The sequence below is a fragment of the Erithacus rubecula genome (assembly GCF_903797595.1).
Source record: "Erithacus rubecula genome assembly, chromosome: 21".
Lineage (NCBI taxonomy): Eukaryota > Metazoa > Chordata > Aves > Passeriformes > Muscicapidae > Erithacus > Erithacus rubecula.
This window is the reverse complement of record NC_136673.1, coordinates 9,716,891-9,739,132: the sequence shown is the minus strand read 5'-3', so window position 1 is coordinate 9,739,132 and position 22,242 is coordinate 9,716,891. Positions and strand designations below refer to the sequence as shown.

The 22,242-nt window shown below is 54.1% G+C and overlaps 3 protein-coding genes across 4 annotated transcripts; 2 read left to right on the top strand and 1 right to left on the bottom strand.

Moving 5' to 3' along the window:
- Positions 1-765: 765 nt before the first annotated feature.
- Positions 766-9,926, top strand: WDR31 (WD repeat domain 31). 2 transcript variants are annotated; one of them, XR_013776572.1, is made up of 10 exons: positions 766-911; positions 2,163-2,279; positions 3,905-4,031; positions 4,438-4,512; positions 5,392-5,536; positions 5,619-5,719; positions 6,617-6,684; positions 7,023-7,164; positions 8,272-9,412; positions 9,649-9,764. XR_013776572.1 is itself a non-coding variant. In XM_079324103.1 (10 exons), the coding sequence occupies exons 2-10, from the start codon at positions 2,233-2,235 to the stop codon at positions 9,918-9,920; spliced, it is 1,029 nt and encodes a 342-aa protein (XP_079180229.1). In that variant the 5' UTR covers positions 766-911; positions 2,163-2,232; the 3' UTR covers positions 9,921-9,926. The 2 variants fall into 2 exon arrangements, 1 of the variants encoding a protein (XP_079180229.1); XM_079324103.1 differs by having other exon boundaries at positions 8,272-8,434; positions 9,760-9,926.
- A 1,549-nt stretch (positions 9,927-11,475) lies between these two features.
- On the bottom strand, positions 11,476-20,341 carry PRPF4 (pre-mRNA splicing tri-snRNP complex factor PRPF4). Its single transcript, XM_079324548.1, has 14 exons — positions 20,076-20,341; positions 19,284-19,461; positions 18,871-19,057; positions 18,068-18,155; positions 17,268-17,347; positions 16,426-16,519; positions 15,551-15,645; positions 15,284-15,342; positions 14,557-14,680; positions 13,329-13,418; positions 12,726-12,848; positions 12,315-12,422; positions 12,113-12,231; positions 11,476-11,971 (listed from the first exon to the last, which is right to left on the bottom strand). Exons 1-14 carry the CDS (start codon positions 20,124-20,126, stop codon positions 11,778-11,780), a joined length of 1,590 nt encoding a protein of 529 aa, XP_079180674.1. The 5' UTR covers positions 20,127-20,341; the 3' UTR covers positions 11,476-11,777.
- Positions 20,342-20,514: 173 nt separating this feature from the next.
- CDC26 (cell division cycle 26) lies at positions 20,515-20,929 on the top strand (the record flags this gene model as incomplete). Its single annotated transcript, XM_079324547.1, has 2 exons — positions 20,515-20,682; positions 20,750-20,929. The coding sequence occupies exons 1-2, from the start codon at positions 20,602-20,604 to the stop codon at positions 20,927-20,929; spliced, it is 261 nt and encodes an 86-aa protein (XP_079180673.1). The 5' UTR covers positions 20,515-20,601.
- Between the last annotated feature and the right edge of the window lie 1,313 nt (positions 20,930-22,242).

The window sequence follows — 22,242 nt, the reverse complement described above, 5'->3', positions numbered from 1 at the left end:
TTCATGAACCTGCTTTCACAAACCCTCCTTCACAACCTTCCTTCACGAACCCTCCTTCACAAACCTTCCTTCATGAACCCTCCTTCACAACCTTCCTTCACGAACCCTCCCTCACGAACCCTCCTTCACAACCTTCCTTCATGAACCTTTCCCGAGGGCTGCCCCGCCTCGCCCCTGCCGTGGCACTTGAGAAGCTCCACGGGAGCATCCCACAGGGACACCCCCATCCATAGGGACCCAAAATGCTCCTATTTAACCCCACAGGGATCTGGGATGTTCCCATTTAACCCCACAGGGACACCCCCAGTCCCAGAGATCTGCCAGCACCGCTGTGAGGTCACACTCAGCTCTGGGAAGCCAGGATGTTCCCCATTCTCCCCAAAGCCAAACACCCTCCTGGAAGGGAAGCTCATTCCCCTGTGAGGATGGGGCAGCTCTGCTGGGGTCCCCGTTCTGCTGCTGTGGTTATTGAAATTCCCTATCCCACAGTACAGCTTCCACTGCTGAGCCTGGACAGGAGGCAGCAGTGTGGCTTATTTTTCAAAAGCAGTTCAGTAAAAAAGTGTTTATTTCTGTCAAGCAGTGCATTTGGGGGGAAGGAAGGATAAGGGCATCCTCCAGCATGAAACTCAGGCTGCTGGAGGTGAACTTGGTGTGGATCAGTTGTTGTAGGATCCCTGAGTTCTTAGAGCTTTGTGGTGGAGCAGCTGATGGATAAATGTGTGTTGGGATACAGACAGCAAAGCCTTGGATTAACATCCTGCCTGAGCACTGTTCTCATCCAGGATACATAAGAATCTGCTCTTTCTTGCAGTGAGGAAGGGACAGGAGAACAGTGAGACACAGGACAAAGCTCCACCTTCCCTGCAGTCACCTCAGCCTCTGCCAGCTCCCACTGAGCTGATGTGCAGGTAGGAATGAACATTAACTAACTCTGGGTTGGAAATGGTAACCATCAGAATTAAAAATGCAGAATTCATGCCTTAGCTTTTCCAAGAATCTTGTTTTGCAACTTCCAGAGTTCTCCCATTGTCAGAGAAAAATCATGTTCCTGATGGATTGAAAGAATAAATTGCCAGATTAACACAGCCTCTCAGCTGTGAGATTGATCATTCCTCACATCTGTGGAACATGCAAACTTATGGATAGAACAGCAGGAGATTAACTGGGTATTACAAATTGCTAATCACAAAGACTGTCAGGGTAAAATTAGAAAGGGAATTTTGTAGAAACCCAACCCCTTTTGCTCAGTGCTTTCAGGATTTGGTTTTCATGGGGGTTTTGTGGTGCTTTTTTTTTTTGTGGGCAGAACCCTCAAGCAGTTTTTTGCTGGAAAAAGAAAATTGGAGGGTTTTTTCTCTGATTTCATTAGTAAAATGCTACAGCCATGGAAGATGGGCATGCCAGCAGAGTAAATCCAATTAGTGTGCCTCGAGCTAAGCAGCAGCCACTTATTGTCTGTGGCAATTCACTGTCACTGAGGCTGGTTTCTGCTCAGTCTGTGAGCTGTGAGCACATGGGGGAGATGCTGCTGCTCCTGGATGGATCTGCTGGATCTGCTGCAGGGTCTGGCTGTGCTGACCCCTCTTGGGAGGATGGGGCAGCCTGGACACAGCCTGGCCAGCACGTGTTTGCTGGATGCATCTGTGTTATCCACGTGGTCTTGCTTTGCCTGGAGTTGGTGTTTGGACAGGGAAACTCTTCCCAAAGTGTTCCTCAGCTCATGGAAAGATCAATTCAGGTATTGCCAGGCTGGCTCAGCTGAGGCTGCCTGTGCCTGCACTTGGTCTCACCAGTTGTTGTACAAGTCTGAAGGTGTTTGCTTTCACCAAGCCAAAAACTGGGTCTCCAGGGTTTATGGAAGTCCAGACCAGATGCAGGAGTAAGAGGAGGTGTAAAGAATAAAGGCAGCAGCTCCATCTCTGCTGTGGCCTCTCCAAGCCTTGGCATTTTTAAGCTCAGTGTGAGGTCCCAGTGCTGCTGGCACTGCTCTAAGCTGAGGGTTCCACTCATAACCTCCAGGTGTCTCCTCCTCTGAGGTTTTCCTCTTGCTCTGAATGGAGTTAGGATGTAGATAACACATTAGCAGCACCTTATCCTGTGTGTGTGACAAACAGAAACCCCTCTGGATCCCTGCTGATGCCATGTCCCCTCACTCACAGGTTGTGTCCCCACAGCAGGTGCCCGAGGTGCTGATGTGACACCCACCACTGCCTGCTCCTTGCCAGGGCTATGGGGGAACTGCAGAGTAAAATCAGCTTCCACACCAGCAAATACAGGTAAAGCAATGCTGGGAGATCAGGTTTTGCTAATAAACCAGATGTGAGAGTGAAGAGAGAACACAAAAGACCAGACAATACAGCAAGAACAGGGTTTTAGTTTCATTACTGGATGTTTAATCAAGGTTTTGATTTCTAACCCTCACTTATGTGAGGACCAAAAGCCCAAGTGTCACTCACAGGATTGGCCAAGCACATAACCCTGGCCAGGGACTGTGCTCTGTGATGGCTGAGGCAGAGCTCTGAAGGGGAGCAGCTCCAGGAGTGGCTCTTTGGCCCAAATACCCAAACTACTTTGTAGTGCCTTCAGAGCCTGTCACCAGCTTTCATGGCCAAGATGAAATAATTCAGTCCCTGGCAGCAGGGAGAGGGATCTATGCCTGGAGAGCAGCACAGGGTGCCAGCAGGAGGGACTTGTGGCCAGGGAGGTGTCACTGCAAAGAGCAGCAGGGCCTGATCCTTGTGAGTGACTGTGGAGGCTGCTGAGATCAGAATCTCTTTTCTTCTGAAACAAATATTCAGCAGTTCTAGAGCTGGGATAGGTCTGCTCCATGCTCTATCTCACTCACAGCCTTTCTCTGGCTCTCTAAGACAGATGCTGTCATGCCAGAGGATGGCAGAGGTGGCAGGGAATGGCAGCTGGCACTGCCTGGCAGCCCATGCAGCTGCTGCTGTGCTGTGTCTGTGTCTGTGTCTGTGCCTGTCTGTGTCTGTGCTGTGTCTGTGCCGTGTCTGTGCCTGTGTCTGTCTGTGCCTGTGCCTGTCCCTGTGCCTGTCCCTGTGCCTGTCCCTGTGCCTGTCCCTGTGTCTGTGTGTCTGTGTCTGCCTGTGCCTGTGCCTGTGCCTGTGCTGTGTCTGTGTCTGTGCCTGTGCCTGTCCCTGTGTCTGTGTGTCTGTGTGTGCCTGTGTCTGTGTCTGTGCCTGTGTCTGTGTGTCTGTGCCTGTGTCTGTGTCTGTGTGTCTGTGTGTGCCTGTGTCTGTGTCTGTGCCTGTGTCTGTGTGTCTGTGTCTGTCTGTGTCTGTGCCTGTGTCTGTGTCTGTGTCTGTGTGTGCCTGTGTCTGTGTCTGTGTCTGTGCCTGTGTCTGTGTGTCTGTCTGTGTCTGTGTCTGTGTGTCTGTGCCTGTGTCTGTGTGTCTGTCTGTGTCTGTGTCTGTGTCTGTGCCTGTGTCTGTGTGTCTGTGTCTGTCTGTGCCTGTGTCTGTGTCTGTGTGTCTGTGTCTGTGTGTCTGTGTGTGCCTGTGTCTGTGTCTGTGTGTCTGTGTGTGCCTGTGTCTGTGTCTGTGTGTGCCTGTGTCTGTGTCTGTGTGTCTGTGTGTGCCTGTGTCTGTGTCTGTGTGTGCCTGTGCCTGTGTCTGTGTCTGTGCCTGTGTCTGTGCCTGTGTCTGTGTCTGTGTGTCTGTGTGTGCCTGTGTCTGTGTCTGTGTCTGTGTCTGTGCCTGTGTCTGTGTGTCTGTCTGTGTCTGTGCCTGTGTCTGTGTGTCTGTCTGTGTCTGTGCCTGTGTCTGTGCCTGTGTCTGTGTCTGTGTGTCTGTGTGTGTCTGTGTCTGTGTCTGTGCCTGTGTCTGTGTCTGTGTGTCTGTGTGTGCCTGTGTCTGTGTGTCTGTGCCTGTGTCTGTGTCTGCAGGGCCGAGGGCTCCGCGGGACACTGGGCAGCCGGAGCCTCGGGGCAGCACAGCCCCGCCCACACCGGCGCCGTCACCTCTGTGGCTGCTCTCACACCGGACCTGTGCGTCTCAGGAGGAAGGGATAAGGTGAGGTGTCCCCTGCATGGGAAAACATACCAACAGCTTCAAAAATGAGGTTGAAATGTGAGCGTTGAACATTTCTGTGGATGGTAGCTAGGTCGGTCCCTGGATTTGGAAAGGAAAGATGAGCTTAGAGTGAGGGCACGCACTGAAGCACATGGAGTCAAGTTTTGTAACCTCTCCAGAGCTCATTTCACATCAAATGCTCCCACCCAGGCTTGGGATGGCCACACTGACTCTTACATCACTTGTCTGTAAGGACAGCTGTACATGCTCTGGGAGCTGAAAACCAGAGGAGCCTGTTCCCTGTCCTGTGGACTGTGCACAAATCTTGGTATGGTGTAACCAAGGATGTGAAAAATCCTCCCTGCCCTGCTCCTGCTGACCCCTGTCCCTGTTCCTGTCCCTGCAGAGCGTGGCTGTGTCCAGCTGGAGATCTGGGGCTGCCCTGCGCCGCTTCATCGGCCACGAGCGCGAGGTCACCAAGGTGAGTGCTGGGTCCCCTCAGGAGCTGGGGGGCCTGGAATGAGGGAGCACTGGTTAGTCACCCACACAGAAAGGTGGGATCAGGGTATTCCTGCTATCCAGCTGGGGATTGTTGGGCTTGATGACCTTAAAGGTCTTTTTCAAACTTAAGGATTAATGATTCTGTGATCAGAACACATTAGGTTTTTTCCAAGATCCAACAGATATTTGTGGAAGCAGCATGGGGTGTTGCATCCAGAATAAACAGGGCTGCAGGAAGTCTGGATGTGAGCTTGTCTTCCCCTCCAAGAGACTGCAGCAAAAGCTCAGGATGGATCATGAGGTCAAGTTTTTGATGCAGAGTTCCTTTTCACTTTTCTTCAGGTCTCATTCTGCTAGGCTTGATGTTATTTCCCAAATCAGCTGTACCTGCCTGATATATTCTGGGAATATCCATACCATGTGTCATACCTGGCATATTCTGGGAATAGCAGGACTATAATTTCCTTTCTGGGGTTGGGATGACAAAGCCAAGAAGGCTTCTGGGAGAGCAGATGTGCAGAGGGGCTGTAGCTGTGTGTGGTGTGGCCAGTGCCCCTCTGCAGGGTACTGCAAAGGCAAAAGGGGCTTTGTTCACCTCAGTGCTCAAAACAACTGTGCACTGGGATCATTTGGTTTGTAAGGAAGTTTCTCTGTAAAATGAATGAATGGTTTCTAAGAACAAGACCTGAGAGTACCCATCCTCCATCCCTGGCTCTGAGGGGATAAGGGACAGGGTTGGGAGGCCGGGCTCTCCCCAGCCATGTTCCTGTGTGTGCTGGGCTGTGGCAGGCCAGCAGCAGAGTTCTGCTCCCCCTGTGAACTGGGTGGGAGGATGAGCAGCTCCTTCTGGTCCTTGCAGGTCACCTCAGCCCCTGACTCCAGCAGAGTCTTCAGCGCGTCCCGGGACAAGACAGTGATGATGTGGGAGCTGCACGGGCCTTTGGGGCCAAGCCAGCACTTCCCAGGACATGACCTGGTTGTTACAGGACTGGCTGTGAGCCCAGGTGAGGGACAGCACACTCCCAGTCCCCAGGGATTGCCTGGCAGTGTTTCCTGCCTTGTTTCTGATGGTACCTGTGGGTGCAGATGCCTCCCAGCTGTGCACGGGCTCCCGGGACAACACCGTGTGCAAGTGGGACACTGAGACTGGGGAGTGCCTGGGCAGAGCTGCAATCTCCAGGAATCTGGTAGGATCTGCTGGTTCCTCAAATCCCATCCCAACACCCCCCTGCCTGTGTGGTTATTTCATACATGGAGCTGTGCAGAGAGAATTTGCTGTGAGCCTGGTGCCCAAGGGAGCCCTTGGGACACTGCACCTGGGCAGGCTCAGCTTGAGGCTGTAACCTGCTCCAGGTAACAACAAACCTGGGAGCACAAAGGTACCAAGGGACTCATGGCAATATATTAGTGCTCTCAGAGCTGTTTGGAAGCACACAGAATCATGGAATCACTGAGGTTGGAAAAAACCTCTAAGACAGGGTCCAGCCATTCCCCCAGTGCTGCCTTAGCTGCTACTAACTCATATCCCCAAGTGGCACATCTACCTGTCTTCCAAATCCCTCCAGCACTGCCCTGGGCAGCCTCTGCCAATGCCTGACCACCCTTTTAGCAAAGAAATTTCCCCCAATATCCAACCTAAACATCTCTTGGCACAACTTGAGGCCATTTCTTCTCATTGCTTGTTCCCTGGAGCAGAGCCTGACCCTCACCTGGCTTCACCCTCCTGTCAGGGAGATGTGGAGAGCCAGAAGATCCTCCTGAGTCTCCTTTTCTCCAGGCTGAACAAGCCCTGTGCAGTGGGGCTGCATTCTCTCCTGTACCAGCCCAGAGCTGTTGTGGGTGACACCCCTGGTGCTGTCCCTGTTCCCATGGCTCTGTGTCCTGCTGCTGGCACCTGCCAGCCTCAGTCACCCCCAGGAGCCCCACTGGGGCTGGACTGGCAGGGGAGCAGCAAATGTCTTCATGCAACATTTCCAACCAGGCAGGAGGAGGGAGAGGATGGGAGCTCAGTGGCTCCATCCTCAGGCAGACACAGCCTGGGCTGCACACAGAGGTGGCTCCTGCTCATCCTTCCCTCTCTGCAGGTCACACACCTGTGCTGGGTTCCTGGGGAGCCTTATGTCATCCAGACCTCAGAGGATAAAACCACCAGGTAAATTCTCCCTGTGGCCAGAGAGAAGGGAGGTACAGCCTGAGGCACATGGGGCCGTTGTGTAGTTGGTTGTCATGACCACTGCTGGTGTGACTAAAAGCTACCTGCCAGCTCACCTGGGCTTTGGAGGACAATGTCCTGCCAGGCTGGGAGCAGTTATGGGTGGTGACTGCAGGTGAAAAGGAGAATTTGTGAGACAGAAAGGTGAAGAGGGATCCAGCACGGATAAATGCAGGGAGAGTTTGGGAGCAGCCAGAATAGCGTGTGGTGTGTGGGAGGGCACAGAGGGACAGTGGTGATGATGCCTCAGGGTCCCCTGGGCTCTGTTGTTCCTGCAGGGTGTGGGACAGCCGGGAGCTGCAGGTGGCACACACGTTCCCAGCCAAGCAGCACATGCAGACGTGCTGTGACGCCAGCCAGGACGGGCGCTACTGCCTGAGCAGCAGCAGCGGCTGCGCCGGCCACGGCGCCGAGGCCACCGTGAGTGCACATCCCAGCCAGGCTGGCTCTGCTCCTGTGCCCCACAGCAGCACTGCTCTGGGGCTCAGTGGCACCAGCCAGGGCTTGCTGTCTTCTGCCTGTCCCTTTGGGAAGTTCTGCTCAGGGAACATCAGCAGTTATTCCTCCGGATTAAACCAACGGGATTTGTCCCTGGACATGTCCAAGGCAAGGCTGGATGGTGATGCCTGGAGGAGCTGGAGCAGAGACTACACAGAGTTAGGGGGAATAAAATGGGTATTTATTGAGAGGCCTTCAAAGGGCACACCCTGACAGTACCAGTGCCACAGTGTGGCCCCTGCCCTGCCTGGATGGCTCCAAGGTGGAAGCTAAGGAGGGCTTGGTCACATGATCTCACATCTCTATAGATTTTAGTCTATTTGCATATAGGAGTCAACCATCCAATTAACAGTCCCAAATTGTAAGGTTTCATCCTCCTTGCCTGCTTGCTGGTCCACCCTCCTGTTTTCATGTTGTTTATGCTGAGGGCCTGGAGTTTGAAGAAACTGCCCTTGAGTTAATAGCTGAAATTGGACTATGTTGTCTTCCTCACCCTAAGGACAACAGAAAAGCAGAACAGAAAACTCAGAACTTAAGGCATCAATGGGGCTTGGAGCTCCCTGATCTAATGAGCAGCATCTGTGCCCATTTCAGGGAGTTGAAACTCTTTAAGGTTCTTTAAGGTTTCTTCCACCCCAACCAGTCTGGAATTTAATTTCAGTAAAACACATGAAAAAAGCAATGGATGGCACTAAGGAACACAAGGTTCTTGCAGAAAGCCTGTCAGGGATCCTGTGCAATCCTGCAATTTCTGCCCTGTGTGTGAGGGTCAAGAGGATGAAACTATCCCATCCCAGGGTGGACACTTCTCACCTGGCTCTGATGGGTGTGGCCATGTGCTCAGTTACCAGCGGTGAAAAGCCTTTGGGCTTGATGTTCTCCAGGACTGTGAGCATGAGCAGGGACAAGGCAGTAGCCATGGTACTCTGAGGGTTGGTGAGGAACTCTTTTATCCCAGCTCACCTTCATGTCTCGGTAAAAACTCGGTGCTGGCAGAGCTGGGGCTCTACCTCTGCCTGTTTCCTGCAGCTCTGGGACCTGAGGCAGACCAGGAGCCGGGTGTGTGAGTACAAAGGACATTTCCAGACCACCACCTCGTGTGTTTTCCTGCCCCGGGGCCCCGCCCTCCCCCCCAGCATTGCCACATCTTCCAGCGACAGCACGGTGAAGGTCTGGGACCAAGACTCTGCAGGTAGGGGAGGCTCCTGCCTGCTCCCTGTTCCTTTCTCCTGGATAACAAACCCACTTCCATCAGTTCTGTCTCCTGGTGGTGATGGGCAGGGTCAGTGCTGCAATCTCTGGAGCTCACTCCAAGCCAGCTGCAGGGCAGGGTGAAGAAATGCCCCAGGGCTCAACAAACATGAAGGGGCTGCACATCAGAGATTACATGGATTTTCCCTCAGCTAAAAGGAAGAGCTACCAGGCAGCTTTTAAAGATACATCAGAGATAAACCATGAGAGGAAAAATGATCAAAAAGATCAGGGGAACTCCAGAGATTTCTGCAGGTACAAGTAGAAGGTAGTAAGGAACAGAATTTGTGCTGGAGGACAGAGGGCTGTCATTTTTGTCAACCCTCATTTTGGTTGTCCTCTTGAAGGGCATTTTGGGGTTAAACGTTGTGGTGAGGATGAGTCCCTCCCAGGGCTGGACCCAAAGGTGTTTGTTTGCCTGCCTAGCCCTGCCTCAGCAGCAGGTTCTTAGTAACCCTTGTGCTGCAGGCAGAGACCTCCTGGGAGCTGTTCAGGTTCACAGCATTAGACACGCCCCAGGGCTAAGCCCCTCTCAAAGGGGACTTTATTAAGATGGGCTGAAAATAGAAACCTGAGGCTCTCCTGCAGAGAGAGACCTTCTGTTCTCTCACCTGTTCCTTTTCCTGGTGTCTGTGCACCCAAGGTGGATGTGGGGCTGGCAGCAGCTTTGATCCTCTTGCCTTCCCAGCTGGGTGAGCCATAATCCAGCTGCTCTGGGAAGAGCAGGGCACCAGCAGAGGCAGCTGCCTCTGGGTCCAGGCCAAATGCAGCTCTGTTTGCAGCTCAGCCTGGGGCTGGGGTCTCTGCACAAACTGTCTTCAGGGGTCTAATAACAGACACAAACAGAAAGGCTCATGTGGCACTGGATATGGTAAATTTTATTTCTCCTTCCCTTTTGGAGATTTATCAAAACTATGTGGTGAGTGTAGCACAGCCCTTAGGAAAACAGTAAGAAATTTGGGAGAAAAAGGTGTGTTGGAAATGGCTGCAGGTACACCCTGCAGCTGTGCCCAGTGGGGTCTGTAGTCCTGCTTCCTCTGCCAGGAGGGGGCAGAGCCTGAGCCCAGCCTGGATCCCTGTCAGCCACTGCCTGACTGGGCAATGCACAGGGGTGAGAGTCTGTTCCAGGGGAAGAGATGAGTGGATCCAGCACAGTGAGGGCAGCAGCTCACCCACCTGAGGAGAACAGTCTGGAGAGGGGAGGTTGGTGTGTCCCTGCCTCATCTCAGCAAAGCCAGCCTCCCTCCCTTGTCCCTTGCCTTGCAGCCTGCCTGGCCACGCTGTGCCTGGAGGGCTCGGGAGCCCTGGCCTCGCTGGCTGCGTGTGACAGCTCCACCCTGCTCTGCGCCAGCTCCAACTCCGGCATCCACGTGCTGCGGGTGAGGGGCGGCGCCCAGCCGGCCCTGGAGGAGCTGGCAGTGTTCTGAGCACTGAACCTGAGACACTGGAACCTGTCTGACACTGTCCCTGGAGGAGCTGGCAGTGTTCTGAGCACTGAACCTGAGACACTGGAACCTGTCTTGACACTGTCCCTGGAGGAGCTGGCAGTGTTCTGAGCACTGAACCTGAGACACTGGAACCTGTCAGACACTGTCCCTGGAGGAGGTGGCAGTGTTCTGAGCACTGAACACCTGTCAGACACTGGCCCTGGAGGGGATGTGACCCCCAGGAGCTGCCTTGACAGTGGGCAGCAGGGACTCTGTGCCTGTGGGACATGGCAGCAGGGCTGGGAGAGTTGCTGGTTGATTTGTGGGTGATGAGGAGGCACCGGAGCCGTCCAGGAGAAAAGCCAAACCCAGGGACCTTTCAAGCCAAGCTCTTGCTCACGACTGAGCCTCCTGCACTTTCTCCCTGTAGCCAGATGGAGGATATGAGACAGAGGACCAAGGGACAGATACTTGAGCACCAGGCACACAGCTGGACCTGGGCTTGGACTAGCAGAGACTGTAATTAAATAATTCTTCTGTGTTAGTTACTGGCCTCTCATTCCATCATATTTTCCCTGAAAGAACTGTGCTGACAGTGCCAAGGAACAGAGAGCTGCTCTCCAGCTGACAACAGGGAGGTGAACCCATCTTCTCTACTCCTGAAGGTTTTCATCCAATCACAATCCCCTGAGCTGGAGGGACCCCCCAGGATCAGCCAGTGCAGCCCCTGTCCCTGGCCAGACCCCCCAACAATCCCAGCCTGTCCATCCCTGGTGTCCAAACGCTCCTGGAGCTCTGGCAGCCTCGGGGCCGTGCCCATTCCCTGGGGAGCCTGGGCAGTGCCAGCACCTCTGGGGGAGGGAAGAGCCTTGCCCTGAGCTCCAGCCTGAGCCTGACCTGGCCCAGCTCCAGCCATTCCCTAGCTCCTGCCCCTGTCACAGAGCAGAGATCAGAGCTGCCCCTCAGGATGAGCTGCAGACTCTGATAAATCCCCTCAGCCTCTCCTTCTCCAGGCTGAACCAATGACCTCACCCCTCCTCAGGTGGTTTGTACACCAGCAGAAATCAAACTGTGCATTGTGGAAGTCCTGTAATTTCTCAGTTCTTTGTGAGACTCAGATCCCAGAATATACTTCAAAACCTGTTTAGGTTTTCCAGGATACAACATTTGCAAAACCTCAATTTAAACAAAAGTACAAAAGCTCACCCCAGGGCAGGGCAGAACAAGACAATCCTACACTGAGTGACCTCACACAGCAAACCCTGAACAGGAGATGCTGACATGGATTTGCAACACCCAGTCCATGGGACAACTCAAGGAGTAGAACACAAGGTGATACCTGGAAAAGATTTCCTGGCCTTGGACATCTGCTTTAAGTGAATCCAGGAGGATGCAGATCTCCTAACAGAGACACCCCTGAGGCAGGGGAAGGAGGGCACCACGTGCCTTTTCCTCTGAGCTCTCTCTCTAATTCCAAATCAAAGTTTCAAGTCACACACCTACCAAAAAGGAAGGTGAGAAAGGCAGTAACAGAAGCTGAACTACACACCAAACCTGAGGTGCTCTGTGGGTACTGCAGATGTTTGGAGGACATCTGGGAGCTGAACTTGGAAGGGAGGATAGAAATACACAGATCAAAATTACAGCAGTAAGTGTACCTGCAGTATAAAAACAGTCCAAAAAGTGGGAAATGCCCCAAGACTTGATGCCAACCAAGCCCAGGCCAACACTGGTGCTTCAAACACACCCAAACACCAGAGCAGCCATGACTACAGCTGCTGTAACACATTGTATTCCTATTTTGTTCTTTAATATAAAAAAGCAACCAAAAGTCCTTAAAGTCCCTGTCCCTCTGAGCTACTCGGCTGTCCAGAGCTTGAAGGTTCTGTCGTAGGAGCAGGTGGCAATGAGCTGCCCATCCAGGGAGATGTCCAGCCCCATCACCTTCCCCTCGTGCCCTGCCAGGGTCTTCAGTGGGGACCAGCCAGGGTGGGTCCAGATCTTGGCCGTGTTGTCGTAGGCGCCCGTGAGCAGGAAATTCCCATGGTTGGCTGCACAGGAGGAAAGGGGAGTGTAAGAATGTGACTTGCAAATGAAAACATGACATTTCTGCTCAGCAGCACAGGCCTTGCAGAGCTGCAGGTGTGCCTTTGAGCTGCTGGAGGCAGGGCTGGGGAGCAGCAGGGACTCACGTTCGAACCTGACGCCGGTGACCAGGTTCTGGTGGGCAGGGATGGTGTAGATGCATTTCCTCTGCCGCAGGTCCCACACCTTGCACGTGTTGTCCCCACTGCCCGTGGCCACGTGGTACCTGCCAAGGAGGGGAGGCAGAGCAGTGTTAGGGAGTGGGGTTTGCACTCAGAGCTCCCACATCAGTGCTAGCTCCCTCCTTACCCGTTTGGGGAGAAGTTGATCCCGTAGATCTCCTTCAGGTGTCCTTCCAGGAACATGATACAGCGGCCTGTGCGCAGGTCCCACACCCGGCCAAAGGCATCCAGGCCTCTGCAATCACAGGATCGCACTGAGCTGGACTGGGTGGGACCTTACAGCTCATCCTGCCATGGTAGGGACACCTCCCACTGTCCCAGGCTGCTCCAAGCCCCAATGTCCAACCTGGCCTTGGACACTGCCAGGGATCCAGGGGCAGCCACAGCTGCTCTGGGCACCCTGTGCCAGGAACAGTTCCTTCCCAGTATCCCACCCAGCCCTGCCCTCTGGCAGTGGGAGCCATCCCCCAGCAGGAACCCCTGGGTGACAGCAAGCCCTGGGCAAGGGTTCCCAGCCATGCAGAGCCAGGGCACTGACCCCGTGCCGGCCAGGGAGCCGTCGGTGTGGAAGGCGATGTCATAGACGCCCTTGCTGTGCCCCTCCTGGTGCAGGATCTCCTCCTGCGCCTCCAGGTCCCACAGGCGCCACGAGTGGTCGTAGCTGCAGGGACAAAGCACTCGGTAAGTCACAGAGTCACTGGGGCTGGAAAAGCCCTGCAGGACCATCGAGTCCAAGTGTTAACCCAGCACCACCACATTCACCACTAACCCCTGTCCCCAGGTGTCACATCTGGATGCTTTTTGAACACTTCCAGGATGGTGACTCCACCCCTGGGCAGCCTGTTCCAGTGCCAGACCACCCTTTCTGTGAAGACATTTTTTCCCCAGTATCCAGTCTAAACCTTCCCTGGTCTCCATATAACTCCAAGAGAACAACAGGATATTTCACCAACTCTGGGAGCATTTTATTCCCACCTGAGACCAAGAGTGTCTCACACAGGGGTAGAGATAGGAACCCCAATGACCTAATGTCACTGCCACTGCCACAGCCAGCTGTGGTCACCAGTGGCCATGCCCTCCCTGCTGTGGGAAGCCCTGGCAGCCCAGGGTGATGGTGAGGGCAGTGCCCAGGTGTCCGTACCAGGTGGTGCCCAGGAAGCGGCCGGACGGGTGCCACATCACACGCGCCACTCGCATGCTGTGTCCCTCGATGTCTGCCACCGGCTCGTCACTGCAACACAAACCAGCCATTGGCCCTGCTCTGCACTCTGCACTCTGCCTCTGCACCTTGGGATGGCAGCAAAACCCTGCTGATCAAAGCAAACCAGGCAGAACAGGACAGCTGTAGCCAGAGACTCTGAATTCTGCCTTTGAGTCACACAGCTCTCAGTGAAACCCTTCTCCACACCTCCTGTTGGTTGTAGAGATCTCCTGGGATGATGATGATGATTAATGAAAATTAACAAGGCCTCTGTCATTAGCAGTTTTAGAAGTACAGAAACAAACCACAGACTGCCTAAACTGCAGGGAGTTCTGAGAATACAACACCCTGAACTGCAGCAACTCCTGCTGCTCTGAAGGATGCAGGGAGACAGGATGAAGGAATATTTATTCTCCCAGAATGACAGGCAGCAGGTCAGGAGCCTTCACACAGGATCTGAACAGCAGTGAAGTTTCTTTCCAACAGGTTAATTAAGATGTGGTCACATGAGCCTAACAACTCCCTGTCCCTTTGCACAGAGACACTTTTGCTGTTAGGAACTGTGATTTTCAGCTATGGATAAACAACTGGGGCTCTGGGAGCTGCCTGCCCTTCCCAGGAGCACTGCAGGCTCCACTTCTCAATCAGCTGATGCAGAGGCTCAGTATCTGAACCAGTCTCCTCCTCCCAGGCCTGAGAGGTGCTGCCCATCTGCCAGAGCTGCTCTGTGAGGTGACAGCCACTTGTTTGCAGCACAGGCAGAAGTTTTTATGCCTGGTCTTGTATTTGGTCAATCCCTCTCCAAGTCCCAGTGCTTTTTAACCACCCAAAATTCATTTCTTAATATCCAAGAGGGGAAATTTTCTCCTAACTGAGATGTTTGAATGAAGCAATCCCCAAACCTTCCATCCATCAGCCCCAGCAGCTCACCAATGCCCAGCAGCAATTCTGCCTCAATCCCTGTCAGACAATCTCCCTCACCTTGACTCCCTAGTCAGGGTGATCTCTCTTCCTGCTGAAGAGGCTGGCACAACTGAGGCCAGGCAGTGCACTGGGGTAACTACAAGAAAAGGTCATATTGGCAGGAGGATGGTAAATGTCTGCAGGAACATGGAATAAACCCCAGCACAGCAATGCTGCAGCTGTGCACACCTGGAACAGTTCTGACCTTTCCAGGTTCCAGAGTTTGACAGAGCCATCAGCTGCACAGGAGGCCAGGCTGACATCCTTCTTGTCCAGGGACACCGTGGCCTTGGGGTGGAACACGATTGCCCCCACGTTGGTGCTGTGTCCTGAAGGGCAAGAAAAACCAAAATTCAGAATCTGCTACAGGATCCTGGGCAGTTCTTCAGAATAGCAGAATTTCCTTGGTACTGGTGAGAGAGGTGCCAGTAAACACTTCCACTGTGTGCTCACTCCTGGGTGACATTGCCCTGTGACCCCCAGCCAAACTGCACCTTCAGGTGCACCAATGGCAGAGCATCCAACATCGAGGTTTGGAACCCTAAAAGTGCAGACAAAATTCAATGTATGAATCAAAGGATTTGTCCTCACACCTGTATTTAGTCCAAATGGTGACCACTGCTCAAAGAACCTCACTGTTGTCAAGAGCCCTGCCCAAAACTGCTGCTGTTTGTAACTCAAGTAACTCAAACTAGGTGTGGAAACCAAACCCAACTGTTCAGAAATAGCAAACTTAGAGCTGAGATTTGAACTAAAGGCCAGGTCTCCCTTATTACATGACACATTCCTATGCTCCCAAGCCAAGGGATGCTCTCAGTAAGACAGAAATCTGCCCAAACACAACATTTTAAATCAGAAAGTAATTGAGATGTGGGAGCTCAGCACAGAGAGGAACAAAAGAACCAAAAGGCTCAGTGAGAGCCCCTCGCTACCTCGCAAGGTGTGAACCAGGTTGCAGTCAGGCACAGACCAGAGCTTGCACAGCCCACTCCTGTGGAGACAAGGAATGGATGTCAGAGGAGATGGAACATCAAGGAACAGATCAGTGTTCCTTGTTCAACCTGCTCAGATCAATGAATCTCTGCTCAGCTCTAAAATGACGTGATGAGAGCTCAGAGCAGCCTCTCACAATTCCTAAGCCTCCAGAAACATTGCTGTGCTCTCCCAGCCCCCAAAGCAGGTGCTGCCTGCAGTCTCACCAGCAGGCTGTGGCCAGGAGTTTGGAGTTGGGGCTGAAGTGGCAGTAGGACAGTGGGCGATCATCCCCGATCTGACTGCAGAAATTATTCAAGGACTGTAAAAATTACAAAGAAAACCATCAATAAATGACTGAAGTGCATCCAGCCCAGAGCTATCCCCAGGCAAAGCTTGAGCTGAGGGAGGCAAATGTGGACAGAGGGCAGAGGCCTTTGGAAAGTCACTTTCAAAGGGAGGAGCTGCCTCAGAGCCACTCCAGCTGCAGCCTGGCCCAAGTGGCCCAGCATGGCCTGGGGACACAGCTCAGCCCCCCCCAGGGCCACCCATGGCATGTGACCCCCAGCCCAGAGCTCTGCAGCTGCAGCTCTGACACAGAGCTAGCTGGAGTTTGGCATCTTTCCACAACTCATCCAAAGAATCCAACCAGACAGACAGGGCAGAGGGGAGAAGCAAATCCCCTGGAGTAAACAGGATTAGGGGGTAGCACAGGCTGTGCCTGAGCCTCTCTGCCTGGTTAAGCTGGGAATCTGGCTTAGCTGCTCAGAAAGGACATCCCAGAGTCATCCCAGCCATGTTCAGCACCTGGAACTGGGCATTTCCCTTGGCTCCCCAAACCTGTGCCCAAGGCAGGAATACACTCCTTTAGCCTCACAGGTGAGTGGCAAGGCAAGACAAGGCAGGGGTGTCTCTGCATCCCTCTGCCATGCTCAGGGACAAATTCCATCTCCTGCAGCATCTGAACATGCCTGATTGACACAGGGAGAGAGAGCAAAAGCAGAACTTCCCAAGAGTGCAGACAGGTGTGCATCTGGACAGCACCTCAGGCAGCTGAATCCCTGCTGAGCCCTTTGGAGGATGGGGCAGCTGCCAGACCTACCCTGAGGGATTTGTGCAGCTCCTGCCTCTGGGATGTCCTGGTGGCCTCGGGGATCTCCTTGAGCAGCCGGGCCTCCTCCAGCCGCTTGGCCGCCCTGGGGAGAGCAGAGGTGGAGAGAGCCCCCAGCACTGGGAGGAAATGCCTTTCCCTGCCCTGCCCCAGTGCTGGATCAGCCCCTGCCAGCTCAAGCTCTGGGCTCACTGCACTTCTCTCCCCACTGCCTGGATTTCCTGTGCTACCCACAATGGGACCTGCACTTGCATTTGACAAATGAAATGGGAGTGAATTTTGGTGAAGTGATGGCCACATGGAAAGGCCATCAAAGACATTATATCCAAACAAAATATTTATCTATCTATCTAGACTAGCAATTCTAAAATTACTGCAAGAAATAGAGTTTTATCTCTTCATACATTTGGTTTCTCAGCTTGTGAATGGTGACTTCTAAGGGAGGTATTTTCACAGTACCAACAACAGTAGAACTAACAGGTAATTTAGGAAGTGTTGTTGCACTGGGTGAAGCCAAGGCATAAAACAAATGAAGCATATTATGTTTTAAGCTGCCTTCAAAGTCACTTAGTACAAACTAAGGAGAGTTTTTAGGCATTCCTCCACAATTTCATGATACATCATCTCTTACCACAGCAAGAGGATGGAGGGAGAGAGAGACAAAGGAGGATTTAAGTTTAGAAAATAATCTAACCCTGTATTCTCACAGTTAAACTTTGGGGGAGGAGGGTCATGAAAGAAAAAAAGCAACTTTACTCTCTTGTGTCTAATTTCTAACATGGTTCCCTTTGGCCAAAATTCCCTCCCTCCTCCTCTGAGCTGTTTTCTCTCACCTGGGGAGTGAGTAGTTGGCCAGCCACAGCCTGGCTGTTTTCAGACTGCGTGGGCCCTCGTGGTACCAGGTTTGCTGATACTGTGAAAACAGGAATAAAACTGAGGGAAAAGCTCTGCTGCTGCTGCCCCTGTGTTCATTCCCCTCAGCTCCTCCCAGCACCTGCCCCCAAACCCTGCTGTGCTCTGGCCTCTTTTTAAGGGGCTTGTGCACAATTGTAAGCCCCAGGAAAAGGGATTTGGAGAGATAAATCAAATTCTGTGCCCTACAGATCCAATCCTGACATGCTGCCACTTCACTCAACATTCCAGCTGAACTCAACTGCATTTACTGACATGTAATTATTGACACAACCCTTTACTGGGTGTTTACATATCACCCAGCAAAGAAAAACCCAGAGCTGCAGAAATTATTTCTTGCAGTACAGCTCAAAAATAAGGTAAAATGGACTGAGAAGAGAAACAGAAAGAGTAATTAAAGGCAGAAACAGATGCAGCAGCAGCAACGTATTTTTTTTCTTTCCAAGAGTAACAAAAGTAAGGGACTTGCTACAGTAGGTAAGAGCCCACACATCTGCTCTCCTTTGCACACTGAGTGCAGCACAGGGAGTAAAACCCACACTTGGTGCTCCTCATTGAGACCAAACATTGCCACAGGTTTGCTGAAATGGGCAACACAGAAAAAAAGCCTGAAGGGATGACATGAGAATCCACAGGCTGGCCAAAGCCAGGAGTCCTGGGTGTATCCAGCCTGGATGTACCACCCTTCCCTCAGCACAGAGGGGACAGGGGACACCTTTACCTCTTCTTTGGACTTTTTTGACCTGTCATCATCTTTCCTGGTCTTTTTTAATGCATCTGTGCCGACCACTGAGAGGATGTTCCTTAACCTGGAAAAGGAGTCATGAAGCTGGATTTAGTCAGTGAATTCCCAGCTCACCTGACAAATACCAGTGTGACATTCCCTCTGCCTTGGGGCTCTTAGAACAGAAATTCACACTGGGTTGGGTTGAAAGGGACCTTGAAGCCCACCCAGTGCCACCCCTGCCATGGCAGGGACCCCTCCCACTGTCCCAGCTGCTCCAGCCCCAGTGTCCAGCCTGGCCTTGGGCACTGCCAGGGATCCAGGGGGCAACCACAGCTGCTCTGGGCACCCTGTGCCAGCCCTGCCCACCCTCACAGGGAAGGATGTTTTCTTAATATCTAATTTAAAGCATTTGAATCTAAATCTGTTCTAGCATTTCCCTGAGGTACAGAAGGACAATATTGTCCCCTGGTTTTGGTTTCCCCCTCAGGCTGAGCTGCTGCTCCTCTGTCACTGGATTTATACCTGTGCTACACGGAACAACATTTTTGTTCTTGTGCAAAATGTGACCTGCAGCAGTAAACTTAAGCATTCCTGCCTGATATCCCATGTAATCCTGGAAAAGCCATTCCCTGTGTCCTGTCCCTCCATCCCTTGTCCCCAGTCCCTCTGCAGCTCTCCTGGAGCCCCTTCAGGCCCTGGCAGGGGCTCTGAGCTCTCCCTAGACCCTTCTCTTGCCCTGCACACGCCCATCCCTCCCACAGCCCATCTGCCAGCAGAGCAGTGCTGGGCACACCCACCTCTCCCTGCGCTCGGCCGGCCCCTCTCCGAAGAGCGTGATGGGCTCCCCCAGGGCCCTCAGACACGCCTTCACCTCCGAGTCGTCCGTGGACACGTTGATCTGCCGCGCGCGCTTGCGGCGCTCGAACTCCGCCAGCACCTCGGCCTGCCGCTCGCTCATGTGGTCCTCGAGGTCAAACACCTCCCCTGCACACACACAGCCTGAGCAGCACAGCCACTGCAGAACTGCAGGGGCTGGGAGACCACCCAGAGCAGGGTGTGTCTTCAGAGAGGGACACCCCACACGCTCCCTGGGCAGCCTCTCTGCCCCTGGATCCAAGCAAGGAGCCGCCCATCCCTCTGCTTTGAGGTGATGCCCGGAGAGCGGAGGCATCAGTGGGAAGGGATAACAAAGGGGGTTGCACAGCCTCACCAGAGCTGATGTTGATGTTGCCAGCCTCCATGGCAGCCTTCATGCCCTCCTTGCCCAGCAGCCCCGCCTCGCCCTTGGCCAGGCGCTCGCGCTCCTTCTCCTCCAGGCTCCCGTAGAAGATGGGCGCCCGCTTGGCCGGGGGCGCCTCGCCCTCCTCGGCAGCCTTGGCCTTGGGGGGCTGCAGGGAGAGACAGTGTGCAGCGTGTGGGACACAGGAGCCAACCAACAACCCAGCTGTGCCAGCAAAACCGGGCTGGCCCGTGCACAGACCCTCTCAGAATCGCAGATTTCTCTGGCTTGGAAGGGGCATTAAAGACCCCCCAGGGTTCCACTATCCCGGGCTCCTCCACGCCCGTCCAACCTGGCCTGGAACATTTCCAGGGATGGAGCTGCCACTGGACATTGAGGTTTTTGCCCAAAGGCCAAAGCACGAAAGGAAAATGCCACATTAAAGGGCTTAAGTCAGGCAGTGTTGTGTCCCTATTATTTGCTATCTGCAGAGGTAGTTTTTAAAAAGCGAAGCTTTTTCTCCTCCTGCTGAGCGCCAGCACAGGAGGAGCGATGCCATCCTGCATCTCCCAGCGCCTCCCTGCAAGGCTGGGGAAAGTGAACGGAGCAATCGGGACTGTGTACAAATGCAGGAAAACACGCCAGCCTGCGGGCTCCTTTCAATGGCTCCGGTGGCACCGGTGCATCGCAAACCCCACACAGAGACCTCGCGGCCTCTCCGCTCCTGCGCTGCCGTGCGGGGAACGGGCCCGGAGCCGCCCCCATCCCCGGACACTCACTCACCTCGGGGGGCCGCGCCGCGCCGCGCGCCGCCGGAGCCCGAGCGGTGGCCATGGCGGGAGCGGCACCGGGAACAGAACCGGGAAGAGAAAAGAAGCCTGGAAAGGGAGCGGGAACAGGAACCAGAGAACGTGACAGAGCGAGACCCGCCGCACACGGGCTCCGGCGCCTCACGGCCACTTCCGGGTCGCGCAGGGCATGTCGGGAGGTGTGGCAGGGTGAGCGGCGCGCGCGGAGCACGCCGGGAGATGTAGTTCCCTTTAAGACGGGGCACGCTGGGAGATGTAATGCCCTTTAAGGGCGGGACGCGCGGGGCACGCCGGGAGCTGTAGTGGGGTGAGCGGCGCGCGCGGGGCATGCCGGGAGCTGTAGTTCCCTTTAAATGCGGGACGCGCGGGGCACGCCGGGAGCTGTAGTTCCCTTTAAGGGCAGAACGCGCGGGGCACGCCGGGAGGCGCGGGGGAGCGGGCGGGGCTCGCTGAGGCGGGAGCGCTCGGTCCCGTCGCGGGTGGCGGTGTCGCCGGTCGCGATGCTCCGTCGGAAGCCGACGCGGCTGGAGCTGAAGCTGGACGATATCGAGGAGTTCGAGAGCGTGCGGAAGGAGCTGGAGGTGCGCGCAGGGCCGGGCGCGGGGGGCTCGGCCCGCCCCCGGCGCTGACCGGCCCGTTCGCCCGCAGAGCCGCAGGAAGCAGCGGGACGAGGCGGAGGCGGCGGCGGGGGGCGAGGAGGCGGCGGCGATCGGAGCGCTGGGCACGGAGCACAAGAGCCGCGAGCAGCTCATCAATGACCGCATCGGGTACAAGCCGCAGCCCAAGGCCGGCGGCCGCACCGCGCACTTCGGCACCTTCGAGTTCTGACGGGGACAGCTCGGGAGCCGCGGCGCCGAGCCGGACAGCAGAACCGGCCCCGCTCTGAGCTGCTCCATTTCTGGTTAACCTGCCCGTGAACGCCCCTTGGCCCAGTGTTCTGTTTTAAATAAACATGTATTGCTTTTTTTTTTTTTTTTTTTTTTTTTTTAAGAAAAGAATAATAATCCCCTCACGAGCTGCTGTAAATGCCTGCAGTGACCAGGTGGGGATGGGAACACTTGGAGCACTCCTGTCAGCAGGAGTATGAGACACTGCGGGAGGATCCTCTGGAAAAGTCATTTGGTGATCTTAAAGCAAGTGGAGTGTGACCACCCGAACCTCCAGTCCTACCTGCTGGTGGCCCCACTGAGGAGAAGGTCCCAGCAGTGTCTGATGAGTGTTTTGGGATAAAGGTGCCACAGTTCTGGGTGCCAGGCACTGCTCTGTCCTTTCCCGAGCAACCAGGAAAGAATCCCTTGTCTGTTCAATCACTCAGTCCCAAACAGATCCCACAGCTGCTTCCCAATCCTTGTCACAGCTGGGATGTGGTCTGAGCCCTGAGCAGGGAATGGCTGCAGACCTGGATGATGGGCTGGGCCCATGGTTGTGCAGTGATATCCTGTATTTTCAGGCTGAGCAGCTTTTCCTTTACACTTCTCTGTTCCACCTCCATCCAGCCCTGCTGCCCTGGTTTGTCTTTGGAGTGGAGCTCAGGGCTGTTTGCTGCTTGGATCAAAGGCCACCAAATACAAATATAAATCCTTAAGGAAGGTGACACGTGAAAAGGCCATGGGCACATTGATTCCTTCAGCAGGTCCCTGGATTTACCCTCATCAGGTGCCAGGGCAGGGTGAGGTCAGATTTTATTTAGATGAAGGTGAGATTTGGGGCAGAGCCCACTCAAGAGAAGTCTGGTATACAGTGGGGTGAGCTGAAGGAAACAACTTAAAAATCTGAGCAGCTTCTTGGTGCTCCCTGCAGCCTGGGGAAGGAGCAGGGCAGGCTGGCACAGCCCTGGGCCTGCACCAGGATACCTGCAGGGAATTCAGGGGCTGGAGCCACTCCCTGCCTCTGGCCAGGGCTGTTTCCTACCATCTTCAGCATAATGACCAAGTCTGGTTTTTCAGAATCCTCCAAAGTGGACCTAAGTTAAATTCAGGCTTCTCGTGTTGCAGGTGCATCAAATTTCATGTCAGGCTGGGGAAAGGTACAGAACTTCACATTTTTCCAACTAGAAAGAGCCCCAGACTGGCCTAGGAAAGAGCTGCTTTTCCTGTCCAACTCCAAATAAAATGAAGAGGGGTGCACTGCTGGCACTCCCT

Bases quoted from the DNA above. Each gene is read 5' to 3' on its own strand.
- WDR31 (XM_079324103.1), top strand. From the start codon at position 2,233: ATGGGGGAACTGCAGAGTAAAATCAGCTTCCACACCAGCAAATACAG. The intron at 2,280-3,904 runs GTAAAGCAATGC...CTGTGTCTGCAG, and splicing joins TTCCACACCAGCAAATACAG to GGCCGAGGGCTCCGCGGGAC. The intron at 6,685-7,022 runs GTAAATTCTCCC...TTGTTCCTGCAG, and splicing joins TCAGAGGATAAAACCACCAG to GGTGTGGGACAGCCGGGAGC.
- PRPF4 (XM_079324548.1), bottom strand. From the start codon at position 20,126: ATGGCCACCGCTCGGGCTCCGGCGGCGCGCGGCGCGGCGCGGCCCCCC. The intron at 19,462-20,075 runs GTGAGTGAGTGT...CTCTCCCTGCAG, and splicing joins GCGCGGCGCGGCCCCCCGAG to CCCCCCAAGGCCAAGGCTGC. The intron at 15,343-15,550 runs GTGAGACTGCAG...TTGTCTCCACAG, and splicing joins CTCCTGGCCACAGCCTGCTG to GAGTGGGCTGTGCAAGCTCT.